General features: G+C 35.3%; 3 protein-coding genes across 3 annotated transcripts in view; 2 read left to right on the forward strand and 1 right to left on the reverse strand.

The window, feature by feature from the left end:
- The first annotated feature begins 386 nt into the window (after positions 1-386).
- LOC140755426 (uncharacterized) lies at positions 387-6,105 on the forward strand. The gene has a single exon (XM_073090632.1). It carries the CDS (start codon positions 567-569, stop codon positions 1,794-1,796), a length of 1,230 nt encoding a protein of 409 aa, XP_072946733.1. The 5' UTR covers positions 387-566; the 3' UTR covers positions 1,797-6,105.
- Positions 6,106-11,118: 5,013 nt separating this feature from the next.
- Positions 11,119-13,871, forward strand: LOC140755652 (uncharacterized). The gene is made up of 2 exons (XM_073090952.1): positions 11,119-11,570; positions 12,297-13,871. The coding sequence occupies exons 1-2, from the start codon at positions 11,384-11,386 to the stop codon at positions 13,778-13,780; spliced, it is 1,671 nt and encodes a 556-aa protein (XP_072947053.1). The 5' UTR covers positions 11,119-11,383; the 3' UTR covers positions 13,781-13,871.
- A 941-nt stretch (positions 13,872-14,812) lies between these two features.
- LOC140755462 (uncharacterized) overlaps positions 14,813-16,849 on the reverse strand; it is a 33,163-nt gene continuing 31,126 nt past the window's right edge. Inside the window, exons 17-20 of the mRNA XM_073090735.1 lie at positions 16,641-16,819; positions 16,092-16,275; positions 15,580-15,682; positions 14,813-14,936 (exon numbers count right to left, since the gene is read on the reverse strand). Coding sequence (XP_072946836.1) covers positions 14,885-14,936; positions 15,580-15,682; positions 16,092-16,275; positions 16,641-16,819 — 518 coding nt within the window. The 3' untranslated portion in view covers positions 14,813-14,884. The remainder of the gene's footprint in view (positions 14,937-15,579; positions 15,683-16,091; positions 16,276-16,640; positions 16,820-16,849) is intronic.

Raw genomic sequence — 16,849 nt, forward strand, 5'->3', positions numbered from 1 at the left:
AAATGACACTTGGCAATAATTTTGTACGTTCCTTTCTCTCATAAATGGCTATATTATTACAAAAACCATGAAACACTTGCTTTTCTCTTCTATGACAAAAACACTTATTTTGCTAAATTATTTTCATTGAGTTTTAAAAGCAGATCAATAAAATAAGTTTAATTAATGCGTTTATTTATTTAAGAACTGTATAAATGGTGCTTGACTTTATCTTACCTTTATTAATTATTTTTAAATTCAATCAAAATTTCAACATACCTAGTTATTTAGCACTTTGTAGTTGGTAAAATAATTTATGCTTACGTTGTTTTGTGCTTATTTATTGGCTTTGCGATATTACTTATCTTTAAATAACAATTGTAACTTAAAAAAGCTATCTGGACCAGCTGGTTTCACATGTCAAATGTCATAAAAACGTAAATGACGTGACATATATTTCGGCTGTTATGTTGTGACAAAATTATTTCATCCAAAAACGTAAAATTAAATATGTCCCGTCGTAAATTTGTTTAACTGATCACTGAAGTGCCACCCAAAATCAATCCACGGACCAAAACCAATTCAACATGCCGGACCAACTTTCGATAAATGCGCTTCCACCCGAGATTTTCCTTCAAATCTTCGCGTATTTACCCGTGAAACAGCTTTTGAAGTGTCGTTTAGTAAGTTCTAGATGGCGGGAAATAGTCGACGAGTTGTCCCGTAGTGATATTTTCTGGAAAAGGCAGTGTGAAGTTGACTTCAGTAGCGTATGTAAGATCGCACGTAAGAAGTGCCGTGTTGGCATGGACTGGTGTAGTATCTACCGGTCGCTGAGCCTCTGGGCGAGGTTGGGAGAGGCTATCGAGAACCGCGACGAGTTCTGCTCAGCGGCAGACGTCCAAGACGAGATACGAAACTGTACTATCCTCCGGAACGGTGTGATCAGCGTTCACAAGCGTCATGCCATCGTCTACTACGATATCGAAACACTAAAGCCTCTAAAACCGCTAATGACCGGTGACTGTTTAAAATACTCCGAGAACGATGACGTCATCGCTATCCTGAACTACCACCTACAATTATCTGTAAAACGGAAGGTTACTAATAAAAGCACCATATTTAAGGAAGTTAAAACATTTCTCCTCCTAGATCACGCATTATATTATGTTAGCATAAACGACGAGATATATATATGTAGACTGGACAAGAAGAACTTACGTAACAAATTCCTCGTTGATTCGGAGACTAGCATCGTTGCCATGGGCTACAGTAACGATAGACTCCATTTACTAACGTTTGAACGGACAATTTACACTGTAATTGACTCTAAGTTGTCATTCGCAACGTCACTCGGACCTACCTCAAATCTACTGCACATACTGCATCAGTACAATCTCTTAGAGCTTCTCGATTGGAGAATATACTTCCAATGGATGTTCGTGCTGAACCACAGTATCCCACAAGGTCCGTTACAAGATATCGTTACAACCCGGATATATGGGGACGTTGTCTTCGTTGGTTCCAACTTGGGTGTCTTACGTATATACTATAAACCGTACACATTAGAAGAGTTTGACATATTTACTGCTGTACCTATCAAACAGTACAACTTCATGGAAAGATCTGATTGTCCGGTACTCTCAATGTGTCCAATACTTGACGTAGATGTGCAAGAAGTAAACGACGGTCATACAGTTATGGTAGCGATGCCAAAGAAGATAGCTATTCTAAACTTCACACACAATCTACAGAGAACATTCTCAGCGCTCCCATACACAGAACGGGATACGGTAAAGTTTATTACCATTGACTGATGTTTTATGTACGTTTAGATATTATTTGTGTGTACTATAGATATGAAGTATGAGGAGGAATGCTTCATTGAGACATTCTGAATTAGTCCTTAGTACTCATGGACCAATAATGAAAAATTTAAACGTAAAAAAGACACTTTCTACACTCACAACCCCACTCTATGATTCCCTGTGTGGGTGTTATGGACACACACAAAGACGAATACACAAACACCCAGACCCGGAACAGAAGTTCAAATTCATTATTCAGATATTTGTCTGGCCAGGGATCGAACCCAGAACCCTCTGAGTATCAGGCCGGTAGAGGTTACTGTGGATCCTCACCATACCGTAAGAAATTCTTTAATATTTATCATTGATCTGTATGTATACATGTGCTTACTACAGAAAGCTCAAGCTCTCCGGTCGTTATTACTGCTTTTATATGCTACCATTTTCATTGATCTCCCATTTATACCACAACACATACTGCATAGAGATCAAGCTTTCTGGTTTTTAATTTTAGATATTTTATAAATTATAGCTTAAAACTTGCCTCAAAAATGGGCTATGAAATTTAGATTCTTTTTATCAATTTTAAGCATTAGTTCCAGATTATGCTCAAATAATTTCTTCAGATTATTACTAGTAGTATTAGTACAATAGTAGAATATAAGAATTGTGATCAAAGTCTTCTTGAAGGTAGTCATGTATAAATATAGCCACATATACGGTACAGAGTAACGATATTACAATTACACGTAATTAGGTACACACTAGTGATTAGAGGTATTATAACTATATTCCCATTATTAAACTGTTCTTGCTGAAGTCTTTGACCAGAATGCCGCTCTTTGTTAACTCGAGCGCCGCCATGATATCATCCCCACTTGACATCCCCACTGCATCTATGTTTGGACTGTAGTAATCAACTGAGTGACTTATTATTTTAAAGTACTAATATAAAAATGCGATATCGTTAATATTCAAGCTTCGTATTAACGACGATTACAGAATATAGAGCCCAACTACTTATAAATATAACTTATATTATTCTCAGAATTTATACGAAACCAACGAAACCTCCTATAATAAAATCTGTTATAAAGCCATTTTTTGGCTGTTGGGTTTGCCAAAGAATAAGACTTATAGTCCGCGCCAAACTGCTAGTCAGCTCTGAAGTTGTTGCGAGCAGGTGTAGTCATACAATTTGTTATGGTGACGCGATTCATTTCTATATTCAGAGCGGACTAGCAGTTTTACGCGGATTATACAAACACAAACAGACGTGTGTTAGAAAAATATTTTCCTCCACACATAGATTAGTAAAGATTACTCACTCCTAACAAGAAAATGTACCCAGTTTTGAGAATTGAAATAGTTGCGTAAAAAGTTTTGCCACGTCTCCGTGCTAAAAAATCCCTAAAATATTTGAAATATTTATTTATTTATTATGTAAATTACGCAGTAATAGTTATTTATTCGTAAATGTACTCTAAAAATGTTTTTATTTGTCAAGAATTAAAAAAAAAAAATACTAATAAGCCGTTTGTGGGTTCATTCAATTTCAAGGCGGCGAAGTATCTTTACTAATATATGCCTCCACATTCAAGTAAATAGTAAAAGTAAATTTGATGTTTGATATTTGTATTATTTTAACTAATGTGTTCAACTGAATTTCGAATATACAATTTTTGATAACTGTACACCAATTCGAATTTGCCGCATTTTAATCAGAAATTTATATTTTGGTGTAACTTCAGTTTTTGGGTTTTAAACTTCTTGCCAAAATTTGGGATAAGATCGTGTCTAAATAAGGTTTTATCTATACACCATATCTCACTTTTAAAAGATCAAAAATATTTCAAAATCTGAAAATCATAACATAAAAATATTACTTAAATCAAAAATAATATTAGTACACTACTATAGGTACTGCTACTATCTTTAAATGTCATATACTTTAGCGCCATTTTTAATAATCAATCTGTCCATTTTTACTTACAAAAGATCAAAATTTGACAATGTCTAGTATAAGTAACCTGACCATTTTATTTTTGGCTCAAAACGGGACATTGAGTATTTTTGTCAATTAGCAGGTTTCGTGACGAAAAAAAAACACCCCACATTGCACAGAACACTTGCGCTGCCAATATAGCACCTATTACTATGGTGATAAGGGCTAACTTAACATGTATTTGTTTCCTATTTCTACCTAATAACAACAGTGTTAGGCGCTGCTGTGTTCCGGTTTGAAGGGTGTGGTAAGGGAGACAGACTTTTCCGTGGCGTTCCAGCTTAGTCCTCAGGGGTAGCGGCGCATCTGTGGCCGACCTCAGGTAGGAATATCTAATCCTATCTGGCGTTGATTACAGATGTCCATGGGCGGCAGTAGCCACTTTAAGATGTGGTGGTGGTACCTTCAGTGTTATCCAAAAGAGTTCTATCACTTTTTCTATAATTATATTTTACATTTTAAATGGGGGAGTGTTACAAAAATGTAACAATGTGTGACAAAAAAGGGGGGATAGTTTTTTATGTCACAAAATTTATGGATCTAATATATATAACCATTAGTATTTATTATATAAAAAACTGTTCCCAAAAAAAATTTTAATAATTGTAGAAGTAGATTTTGTTACAAATTTTATATGCTATGCTATTTTTAACATGTTATTTTGTTTTAAAAGATGTCGAGTTTTTGTGATATTTCGTATTATAATGTTATTAAGGTGTAATTTGGTATATTTATCGTCAAGCTCCTAGTCCGCTCTGAAGTTGTTGCGAGCAGGTGTAGTCGTACAATTTGCTATGGCGACGCGATTCATTTCTATATTCAGAGCGGACTAGCAGTTTTACGCGGATTGTACTGTTGGTTACTTGTATCCTCTTAGAAAATTGTGTATCCTACTTAAAATATGCTTTGAAAAATTGGTTGTAACTAGCTAGAATTGATTGTTAACTATAGCTTTTACCCGCGGCTTCTCTTGATCAAATGACAATATGATAATGTGGCGACTTCTCGCTACTTCTCAAGAGATGGCGCCACCAGTATTCTGAATCACGCTATCGAAGTTTTCCAAACAACTTGCACGGAGTCGGAGCACGGCCGCCGTCTGGGCATGTTCATCTACTCTGGCAGGAGATCGCCCTTTGTTAAAATAATTTGTTATCATTGTCCTTAACCTAGTCACGATAAAAATTTAGTTTTCTTTTTCAATTTTTCCGTCGTTACATGTACTTTTTGGGAATGAAAGGTACCCTATGTCCTTTTCAGTGATAGCCTAGTGGTTAAGATCGATGGGTCCTAGGTTCAAATCCCAGGCACGTCTGATTTTTCAAAGTTATGTGCGTATTAGAAATTAATTATCACTTGCTAAACGGTGAAGGAAAACATCGTGAGGAAACCTGCATACATGAGAGATTTATAAAAAAAAATCTCAAATGTATGTGAAGTCTACCAATACGCACTTGGTCAGCGCGGTGGACTATGGGCTAATCCTTATCATTATGAGAGGAGACCCGTGCCCAGCAGTGGGATAGTAATGGGTTGATGATGATATGTCCTTTCTGAACCCCAGACAACGCGTGTCCAAAATTTCATGACAATCAATTATGTAGTTAAGGCATGAAAGATTTTTCGATCTTTGATAGGAAAAACATAGGATAGATCGATTATTAATAACCGATGATTACTTTGCAAATAATACTTTTGAGTTTTATTAAATGCTTATTTTCATTTCTGTGCTCTTCGGAAAGAGAATTTTTGTTTTTAAGTTTTTGTTATGTTTATAATTATGTTTTATATTTGAATTTAAATTTTATTTTTATGTTACAGTTATATAAATTGTGAGACAATGAGGAACTAAATATTTGGCTTTTTGTTGTATTCCATAGGCATATTGGTGTGGCAGTATTTGCCGAATTATTTGCTGTATCTCTGCTAAATAAATTATGTGTAAGAAAGGACACCAATATAATGTCTACACATAGCAAATTTACGTCGAGTACAAAGGTAACGTTTAGATTTTAGTCGTATGGTCACTTAAATTAGTGTGTGCATAGCAGAATATCAAAGATGGTCGGAGCATGAACGAGATAACTAAATAGTATATAATTTCATGATAAATAAATCTTTTAACACTGTGAAGAATACGACGCGTATTGCCCTAAATAATTATCAATTTATTAAGGTCAAAAAATTATAGAACTAAATACCCGACTGTTTAAATATATAGCTTATGTTAGCTTAGCTGCAAGCCGTACCAAAAAACATTACCTTCCGCACTCGGGTATAAATAAATTTGAATTAATATCATGAATCTTCGGTTAAATCGGCAATAACGGTTTTAAGAATAATGCGGCAAATTCTACGGGCGGCAAATTTATCTCGGACGACCATTTTCGCCTGCTTAATGCTGAGCTATTCATATAATGGGGGCGGCAAAAATTACTAAGTATGTAGTAGTTTCTTTTATGACACCAATTTATATAGTGATTTGTAAAGTCCCACGATCAGCCGCCCTGTAGCACTACCATGAGTTGGCATAGAAACGCCACTATAGAAATTGTAAATAGAAAACTATTGTCATTTTGCTAGTGAATAACATAACTACTATCGTTACGGCATTTCTTGACAACGTCTGTCAAATTAATGACTCATGGGACCGAATTTGTATGGCAATAGATCATAATGACATTCGCTAGCGATTTGATTTCGATAGGTTTTTTACGTATCGAGTTACGCCACTACGGATTTTAGTTCTACGAGTAACCACCAGAGGCGCTGTACAATTTTTCATACATTTATTTTACGCAGTCGCTAGCGAGTAATACTTTTGTAAACTGATGGTAGTGCTACTGAACTGTGGTATCGAATAAGAGATCGGTTGTTGCGGCAAATTGAATGGCCTACTGGCGGCAATTGTGTAAATCTGCCATTGGATAACTATCACATTGAAAATATACAAATAGTATATTTTAATTAAGTCTTTTTAGTAATTTCGTTCCAATGTTCGGCCAATGTTAATTTTGACGGAGTATTATTAAGGCTGGCGGCATAAGCCTGTGATTTAATTATAAGTTAAATGTTTTATTTTGTGCGTTGATTTTTTTGTAATTGAATTCGCTTGGCAATAAACGAATTTTATAGAATTTGTTTTATTTCATTTCTGGTTACTATTCCCTTCCTGTCATGGGTCTTTATGCAAGAAACTAAGACGGTTCAGGGTTTATAAGTTTATTGTAATTAATTAGACACAGACTATGTTTTTCTATTACGGCAATAGTAAAATAAAAACGTCGAAAATTTGCTATGCATGGTAGGTACCCTTGGCCAGGTATTTTAGTGAAACTGGCTACTGATTATTTGAAAATAATTGCAAAGACCATTTTTTATAACAAACATGCAATCTATCGAAAGTGTAATTTTGTAGTTTTTTCAGCGACCCTACTGCCATCTGCCTGTTTTGCTTTAGAGGGTATGAAGGAAGAATATAAACTGAAATAAAACATTTTTTTCTATATTTATATTTATCTCAATTATTTCCTGAAAAATTACACATCCTCTTACAAACAAAATGTAAATATGGGCTATTTCATATCACTGTACATAAATATTACGTTCGATTAATACAATTACTATGCTTTATTTGATAATAAAATATTCACTAACATCAACTTAATTTTTACTAAATTTAGAAATAAGATAAAATAAAAACGTTCAGGCACAGAATTCATAATTAATTTAAATATTACGCATAATAAAAATATTAATCTTCAACTATATAGCATTGAAAATATTTCTTGGCTGTGTTATTTTGTATCTATCGTTGGCAACTTAAAAAAATAGTCTAGGACGTGTAATAATATTAAGTTGTAGTAGTAGTGACATCTGGTGGAAAATATTATTTTTTTGTTCTAGACAGGGGGTCTTAATAATCTGTTTTGTTTTAAATCTTCATAAAGTTTTTGTCCAAAAGCGGTGTGATTAATGGCTGCCGTTTCCCTTTCAAACTCTTGTGTTTAATTTTTATTTTCCCGGTATACGATTCATTCGCATAGTCTTCGTGTACTAAATCTGGGGATTCCGCTCGTTCTAGCGATTTCTGGAAGGCTTTGATAATATTCTGTTTTTCTAAAAATAATTTATCTTTTTTTGATATTTTAGTAATGGCTGCAAGAGTGGTGTTGACCCATGCCTCGTAATACGGCTTCGTATGTGCACTGATGCAAGATGGCGCCCACTTCGCGACTTCCGTTGGCGGGGATTCTACTTTTTTAAACTTATCCGGCGAAGAGATGCATCTATTCAGCTTTTTGCGTTTCGTTCGCTCCGTCAATCTATTTCGGCGGTTATGCGGTTTTTCTTTCACACTTAACTTGCTTGTGGATTTGTTATTATGTAATTGTGTGTTAGGTATTTGAGTTTCTAGATTCTTGTCGACTAATTTAGCTTTTTTCTTTGCCTGCAAATTGACAATATTATCGAAACATGATGCTAAACTATTTTTGTAGGGACACCAAGTCATGACTTAAAAAATAGTAATTCCGGGCAATTTTTATTTTTATATAATTTTTGGTTTCTAATTAAGTAGAAATAATGTTAAAAATTCAATATATTGTGGCGCCATCTGTCATCAAGTTGACGTAATCGTTGATTCATCATTACTCGTCGATTTCAGCTTCAGTTAACATCTAAATTAATTAGGCTTTATTAGAATGGCTTAGGGAAATATGTAAAAGTAGCTACCGCCACAGAAGGAGAGCGTGGGGCTACTTCCCCACCTTAACAAGAAACGGACCCCCATAAAAGAGATAAAAATATATTCAAATTTCGAGGGGTAACCAACTTTAATTCTTGTTCCAAATTGTCATTTCCGCAATTTTACCAAAAATACTGCCTCAAACGGAAAATATTGTTCGTTTTAGTTGGTAAATAAATAATTAGAAACCTACCCTTCTTCCTTGCACCCAAACCTCCAAATCCAGCCCTGGCTTAAATTTCGAGATAAAAACTATATGAAAGCATTCTCAAATAGAAATATAAGGTTGTGCAAAAAAATCAGACTAATCCATTAACTACTTTTCGAGTCTTGCGGTCACAAACATACAGAAGTTAAATTTTAGATATAGACTAGCTGACCCGGCAAACGTTGTGTTTCCATATAAATAAAAAAATGTTAAGGGTGAACAACCCTTATCACTTAGGTGTACGAAAAATAGATAGTAACCGATTCTCAGACCTACTGAATATGCATATAAAATTTGGTGAAAATCGGTAAAACCATTTCGGAGGAGTACGGTAACTAACTTTGTGACACGAGAATTTTATATATAAGACGATAATTATAGATTTTTTTTTATAATATAGGAGTAGCAGACGAGCATGCAGTGCACCCGATGGTAAGTGGTTACTGCCGCCCATGGTCATATGTAATCAACCCCTGATAAGATTAAATATTCCTACCTGAGGTCGGCCACAGATGCGCCGCTACCCCTGAGGACTAAGCTGTAACGCCTCGGAAAAGTATGTCCCCCTTACCACACCCTTCAAACCGGAACACAGCAGCGCCTAACACTGCTGTTATTAGGTAGAAATAGGTGTGGCGGTGGTGCCGCCGGAGTCGAACCACAAAGGGTTCTACCACCTTCAATTATAGTTACCTGTATAAGTAAATATATATGTACCAATATAATTATAGTTACCTGTATATTCGGCATATTGATTTCCAAAACCGTTGGCTTCACACGTTTCTGTTCAGTAAAAGTCACAGCTTTGTAAACTTTGTCATTCTTCGTTTTAACCGTCTTTATGGTTGCTTTTCTTTGGACCGGTGTATCTTTTTCTTTTTTCACATCTGGTTCCATCTTTGTGTTATCTGCTTTGGGCGTATCTGTTATAACTTCCCGCGAGTTACATTTCAAACTGGATTGGTTTTTGGCACGATCTATGAGAGAAAAACAATTCGCATCATAAGTGCCTCCTTAATCTTCTTCATTAATTATTAATCCTGTTAAATTTTGACCAAAGATCGAAATGTGACAGGTTTCTATTAGGTAGTTGAAATTGTCAAATGTCAATCTTTGCTAGACAAAAGATTGGATAGATTGATTATTAGTAATGGGCGAATGGGCATCAGAAATAAATTATCACTTTATTTAACGGTGAAGAAAAACATCGCAAGGAAACATACACATCTGAGAGATTTAAAAATAATGTTAAAGGTACCTCTGAGAATTCTACCAATACGCACTTCTCCAGCGCGGTGGACTATGGCCTAATCCTTCTCATTCTTAAAAGGAGATCCGTGCACAGCTGTGAGACAGTTATTGATTGACGAACGTCAATAGAACGTGCTGCCTTCCTGTTGGTATGGCTCTGTCGCCTATAGAGTGTAGTCAATCCTAGATAGGATTTCAGTCCTATCTATGGTCGACAAAGTTTGTCTATTAACGGCAGATTCAAGCGCTGCTGTGTTCTGGTTTATAGGATGTGATAAGGAGAAAACCAGGCAACTTATTCCTTAGGGGTAGTCGCAACTGTAGAGAACTTTAGGTAAGACTGTATGCTCTACTACTTCCATATTTAAAGATGCCATTTTCGCTAAACAATTATTATTAAAATTTGTAATAGTGCAAAGTTCATACCACTTTTAATTTCAGTCTTCGCTGGCATTTTAACATCTTTATTCATATTTACGTTGTTCAAAACTTTAGCTTTCAAACTGAATTTATTACTTATAGGCTTCCTCTCCCCAACTTTACTTTTCTGAGCATTTATTTCAGTCTTATTAGATTTATCTGCTTCTGTATAAACTCGGGGGATTTCAGCTATAAGCTTGGGTTTTGTTTCAAGTTTATTTTTGTCATTCAACTTTTTATCTACCTTAGTAGCTGTTTTGTGTGTTATTTTGTTAGTAATACTGTCTCCTCTATCAGGCATTTGTCTTCGTAAGGTTTTATCGTTCTTGCTTTTCATATCTGCCTTTTTAGTGTCACCCCTGTCTCTTTTTTTATCATCCAAGATCTTCCCATCTTTCTGAATTTCTGTTTTCGCATGGCCTTTCTTATCCATTTACTAGATTAAGAATCACTGGAAATTTTATATTTCTGCTTATTAATTGTTCAAACTAAAGCCATCGAGATTATTTTGGGGATTTTGACAAATTTTACTTTCATTACTGACGTTTGTGTCGGTTTTATTTTTAAACATAAACTATGGAATTTGTCAAGTATTATAATAATACTAGCTGACCCTGCAAACGTTATTGCCATATAAATAAAAAAATGTTAAGGGTGAAAACCCCTTATCACTTAGGGGTATGAAAAATAGTAGCCGATTCTCAGACCTACTGAATATGCATATAAAATTTGGTGAAAATCAGTAAAGCCGTTTCGGAGGAGTACGGTAACTAACATTGTGACACGAGAATTCCTTACATTAACTTCATTATATTCTCTTTGCTAAATTTCGTAATCATTAAAAACATTCTGTCATTCAAAACATCATTGTTAACAATCAAAATGTTAAATCAATTGTATTATCGGCAATAATAATAAAAAACCCGTTAACAATGTTATAAATTACGTTATTTTCGAAAACAACCATGGAACCTAAATCTACCGTGGTAAAGTCAAAGTCTTCGAACAGTGGTATTTCTAAAAAGTCGAAAGAAGACAGGAAACCTCAGACACATAAGAAGACAAGGAGTAGCGCTGATTTTCCAAATGGTCCTAAGAAACGAGGGGTCTATGTGGAAAAGAGGTTAACAAAATTAAACTTGGTTAACAATGGTAAGTAACTAGCTCTTTTGTAAGTGAAGGTGGAGTGAAGTGAAGTAAAACCCTTTGTGGTTCGACTCCGGCGGCACCACCGCTACACCTATTTCTACCTAATAACGGCAGTGTTAGGCGCTGCTGTGTTCCGGTTTGAAGGGTGTGGTAAGGGAGACATATTTTTCCGAGGCGTTCCAGCTTATTCCTCAGGGGTTGCGGCGCATCTGTGGCCGTCTGCTACTCTTATATTATAAAAAAAAAGATGAAAAGAAAACTGAAGTAGCTCCAGCGCCACATGTTCAATTAGCTAAGGTCTGACATAGTAGATGACCATTTTTTAATGTGCGTTATAAAGTTTCTTTCGTCGCTTCTTCTCTATAACGAAACTTTTCTACGTAACGGCATATTATTGACGTTCAAAAATAATCTGTACCTAAAATATGCTAGATAAAATTTTTGAATAATCATTTTGAAGCAGTTTTAACTCTAAAAATAATATTTTTGTTTAAAATAGCACTTAAATCACCTATAAGACTAGTATTTCTGTTAGACGGCGATAACGCCTCGCAGGAGGCACTGGAAATACATTGGGAGTGCTATGAGCCCAGATAAAATTGATTTCTGATACGGTTTTGGGGACGTTGTCAGATTGATATTTTCTCTTGTTTAAAAAAAACATAACCATAGTCCTTATTTATTCCGAGGTAGAGTTTTGCTTAAATAAATATGTATATTGTCTTTCAGAAAAGAACATTGATGCTGTGACACAGAAGCCACCGGCTCGACCTCGGGCTGGCCAAAAGAAGTTCTTAGCATCCGTTCTTACTATTCTTTCAAAATCTACAACAGGCACCCAATTCCCTGAAACAAATGACGATACGAAAGAAGTAACTTTCAAAAAGAAACCTACGTTAAAACGCAATAAAGACGAAGATATTGGTAACAACGTTAATACAAGAAATACCAAAGAGAGATACAAATCTAGAGTGCTAAACAAGAAATTTGTAAAGGAAGACAGGAAAAAAATGGTAGTGTTGCAGTCTAGGAAGGAAATAGCTCAAACACCGTCAAACTATTCAGAATGGAGCTATAACAACGCATCTCAGAAGTCAAATACCTCTAATTATCTAACTTATGATGACTTAAATAATAATAATATTGGAGAAGACTTAAACATAGCTGATGAGTTGAAGAACGCACTTCTAGAAGGTAGGAATATGAAGAAAGTTAAGAAATTAAGATATGTTGAAGAAGATCCGAAAACTTTAGTCTCTGACGGGCCGAAAGTACAAAAGAATCTCTATAACTTCTTTGTGGACTTACTAGAAACTACAATTAGTGTTTATAACGTTAAAACAGAGTATGATAATGCTCCTAGTGATACTTCGAAAACAGTTTTACAAATTAATGAGTCAGTCGCAAATAAACTTAATATAGCTAATGATAAAGTACCAAATGACGAAGTTATTGTAAATCCAACGTTTATTGATATACAGAACGAATCAGATTATGAGGATTATGACAGTTTTAATAAACCGATAACGATAAAGACGTCCGAACTCCGTTTAAAAAGCGGTAAACACAAAAAGCTCAAAGCAGTCTCCTTTATACGCTCGAATAAAAAATCCGTGCTACCAAAATCGAAGAGTCTAGAAATAAACAAAAAAACAATGTTTAAGAACAAAAACGAATTAATAAATGTTCTGAAACAACAGTTGGAAGTCGAAACGCATGTTTTCGAAGAACCTCGGAGTATATTTCAAGCGTTAAGAGTAATGGCGCGAAACAAGAAGAGAATAAGGTTCGATCCGTCAATCGAAAGGAAAACTTTTACAGATGAATGTATATTAAGGCGCCGTAAAGTTATATCTTCGCGAAAAACTAAGAAAATCAAAAGTATAAATAATGATGCAATCAATAATAATATGTTCAGGCCGAAAACAAGTTTTAATAAACCGGATAAAACTGACAGTAGAAAAAAAGTTAAACGTGTCACAGATACTAAAAGAATGTATGGCACAGATTATAAAGATTCGTATCATTCTATAGAAGTATATGGCTATGATTACGAATCCAAACAGCCAGAGATGTTTATAAATAAGCCTAAAGACGTCACATTTACATATCATTCGTCTCCAACTAACAGTGAGTTAGATTTTGATATAAATGACGCCATTTTGAATCCAACGAGTGAATTTAGTATTAAAAAATTATCGGCTGAGATCTGAGGAGAACATTACAAAAAAACATAAAAATAAATTACTCGTTATTATCATTGTAAATGTTACATAATTTGAATTATATGAAGCAATACAAGGGTTGAAATGGTTTTTATTATAATTAAGTATAAGTACCTACAACGATGTATATTAAAATAGTAGTAGTAAAGCCGCGTGCAGTCCATCTGTACCCTTACCATGAGTTTTCAAAACATCCCACAATTTTACGTTATGTTTACTCAAGTCATTATTCTGTTCCGTTTGCTTCAGTAGAATGAATTGTGAAGTGACGAGGAACTTTTTGTCTCCCTCACATGTTCGCAAAAAAGGGAGACAAAACATAATTGGCATTTTGTCAATAGACATTTAATGTTACGTTACTGACACTATCGTTCTGATACAATCCGCTAGGGGCGCTGATTGGAAATTGTATGGGCAATTACTTAAACAAATACCAAAACAGTCATCGGAAACTAGAGTCGTTGGAAACTAAAGTTGAAACTCTTCAAATATCAGTCTTTAAATGAGAACACAATGGTTTTGGAGGCTTTTTTTATAATATAAGGGTAGCAAACGAGCATGCAGTCCACCTGATGGTAAGTGGCTACTGCCGCCCATGGACATCTGTAATCAACCCCAGATAGGATTAGATATTCCTACCTGAGGTCGGCCACAGATGCGCCGCTACCCCTGAGGACTAAGCTGGAACGCCTCGGAAAAGTCTGTCTCCCTTACCACACCCTTCAAACCGGAACACAGCAGCGCCTAACACTGCTGTTATTAGGTAGAAATAGGTGTGGCGGTGGTGCCGCCGGAGTTGAACCACAAAGGGTTCTACCACCTTCAAAGCATATAGGCTATTAGCATATTGCAGAATATATGCCTTGTATAGTTGATACCTTGAAAAACATTAAAAGCGTTATTCAAGATGCACGTAGCGCCATCTATTGACGAGTAGCGAGAGATTGCCACGAATTAATTTAATTAACATTCATTAATTATTTGACTCGCATAAGGGGAGGGTATAAATAAAAATTCTATTTAAAATGGAAAACATAAATGTAATATAAAAAAACATATTAATAAATAATTAATCTTCATTTCTTTATCTTCTTACTGTCGATTAGCGCACGGAGTACCAGCTATGAGATCTGGAACGTTGCCTCTGAAATACAAAATAGGATAATATATACCACATTCGTTCAAGACGGCGTTCTTATTATATTCATTCTTACTGGTAAATATCGACTGATCAATTTATTTACTTAGCAAAATAAATAAATCCGATTTATAATCATCTCAATATTATATATCAATAACTTTCTAACTGACTTTATTAACTAATAATAAAAACATATTTTAATTTAACATTACGATGTTATACATCGGTAAAATAATTACAGACATTGCTTCTTTTACTTGACATTATTCCAAACATATAAGTCTCAAACTAATAGACTTGATTTCCAAACCCGCGCCATGCTAACATCGGCGAGCCCACGAGCCTTGACTACCGTGAACCGTTTGAATCGTTTGACCCGTTTGAACTGTTTGAACCGTTTGAGTCGCGTGAGTGACTAGATCCAACGACTCGCACAGTTCGCAACGCGGGTCGCGAGTTATACAGCTTGTTCAGATCAAACAGATCCATTGAGTTGATTTAAACTGATCTGTGAACCGGTTCATTACTCCGGTTCAACCTTATGACTCTCGACCTGATCTACTCATGTCTATCTATATGACGTGGAGCAGAGCTATTGCTTAATGAGCGCAATAAAATTTAATATAAAAACGTAAAGGAAACGCACTTGTAAACAAAGAAGTTAAATTCGTTCGTGTCCAGAGATGAGTAGCCGAATCTTGGCAGAGAGTTCGCCATCACCCATACCTCACCGTTGGTCACGTGTAAATCTGTAAATTAAAATCTTATATATAAAAGTCAGCAAGTAATAGTATAATATACATTTATACAACTTCTAAAGAGATTATTTATTTACCTTAAAAATAAAAAGTTATTAACTATTTAAACAATAGAAACTTTAAAAATATAAATAATATACCTACTATAACAATATTTTAAATAAAACATAACTAATTATGATACCTCTAAAACTTCACTTACAAGAATTAAATGAGAAGTAGATAAGACTGATGGAAGTAGTCTGTTTTTATATCACATAAAATTAATTAAATAACGTTTATACGAAATTAGTTATAAATTTTAAAAGAGATTGAATTTCTAGTTCAGATTATTGTAACTTATCTGACCGTATTATTATTGGTACATAACGACACCTATTAACGTATGTACGAAGCTCACCTGAAGGATAGCTGAGAGCGCGTGCATCTCTCGCAAGAATAACAACGCTACTCGCCGCTAGGGGCGCTGCTGTCTGCCAGCACGATACTGAATCTCTACCGATCTCTGCGAAGAACACTACGCCGGTCTTCGGGTCGTATTCGTGCATTGTTGATTGGGTATTGTTGCCACGGTCACCTACGTACTGAAAACAGAGGTTTTGCTGATTATTGTGCTGTACTCATCATCGTCATCAACCCAATACTGTCCCACTGCTGAACACGGGTCTGCTCACAGAATGAGAAGGATTAGGCCATAGTCCACCGCGCTGGCTAAGTGCGTATTGGTAGACTTCGCATACCTTTGAAAACTTAATTTTTCAAAGATTTCTCAGGTTTCCTGACGATAATTTGATAATTAATTTCTAATACGCACATAACTTTAAAAAATCAGAGGTGAGAGCCTGGGATTTCAACCTGGACCCTTCGATCGAGGGGGAGAAATTCTTAACTACTAGGCTATCACTGCTTGTTCCAGTAAAACAGTATTATACCTTAAATATGTGCTTACGTTGTAGAGTGACCAAGAGTTGCTATCAGTAGCTGCAGTCCTGTTCTTCAGCAGGCAAGTAGACACGGAGAACTCTTGCAAGGAGACCATGGGGTGGAAGTACGCGGTCTTGCAACCATCAGGTCCCGGTGGAGTTAGTGTAATGCTGAATATTCCATCGCTCCACTGGAAGGATTGATCTGAAATCAAAGAATTGGCTGTGATTAATG

Source organism: Epargyreus clarus, unplaced genomic scaffold (genome assembly GCF_041222505.1).
Source record: "Epargyreus clarus isolate Ecla_fem2 unplaced genomic scaffold, WU_Ecla_fem_2.2 ptg000033l, whole genome shotgun sequence".
In the NCBI taxonomy this organism is placed as follows: domain Eukaryota; kingdom Metazoa; phylum Arthropoda; class Insecta; order Lepidoptera; family Hesperiidae; genus Epargyreus; species Epargyreus clarus.

Coding starts and splice junctions, on each gene's coding strand:
- LOC140755652 (XM_073090952.1), top strand. CDS start 11,384: ATGGAACCTAAATCTACCGTGGTAAAGTCAAAGTCTTCGAACAGTGGT. Junction 11,571..12,296: donor ATTAAACTTGGTTAACAATG/GTAAGTAACTAG, acceptor ATTGTCTTTCAG/AAAAGAACATTGATGCTGTG.
- LOC140755426 (XM_073090632.1), top strand. CDS start 567: ATGCCGGACCAACTTTCGATAAATGCGCTTCCACCCGAGATTTTCCTT.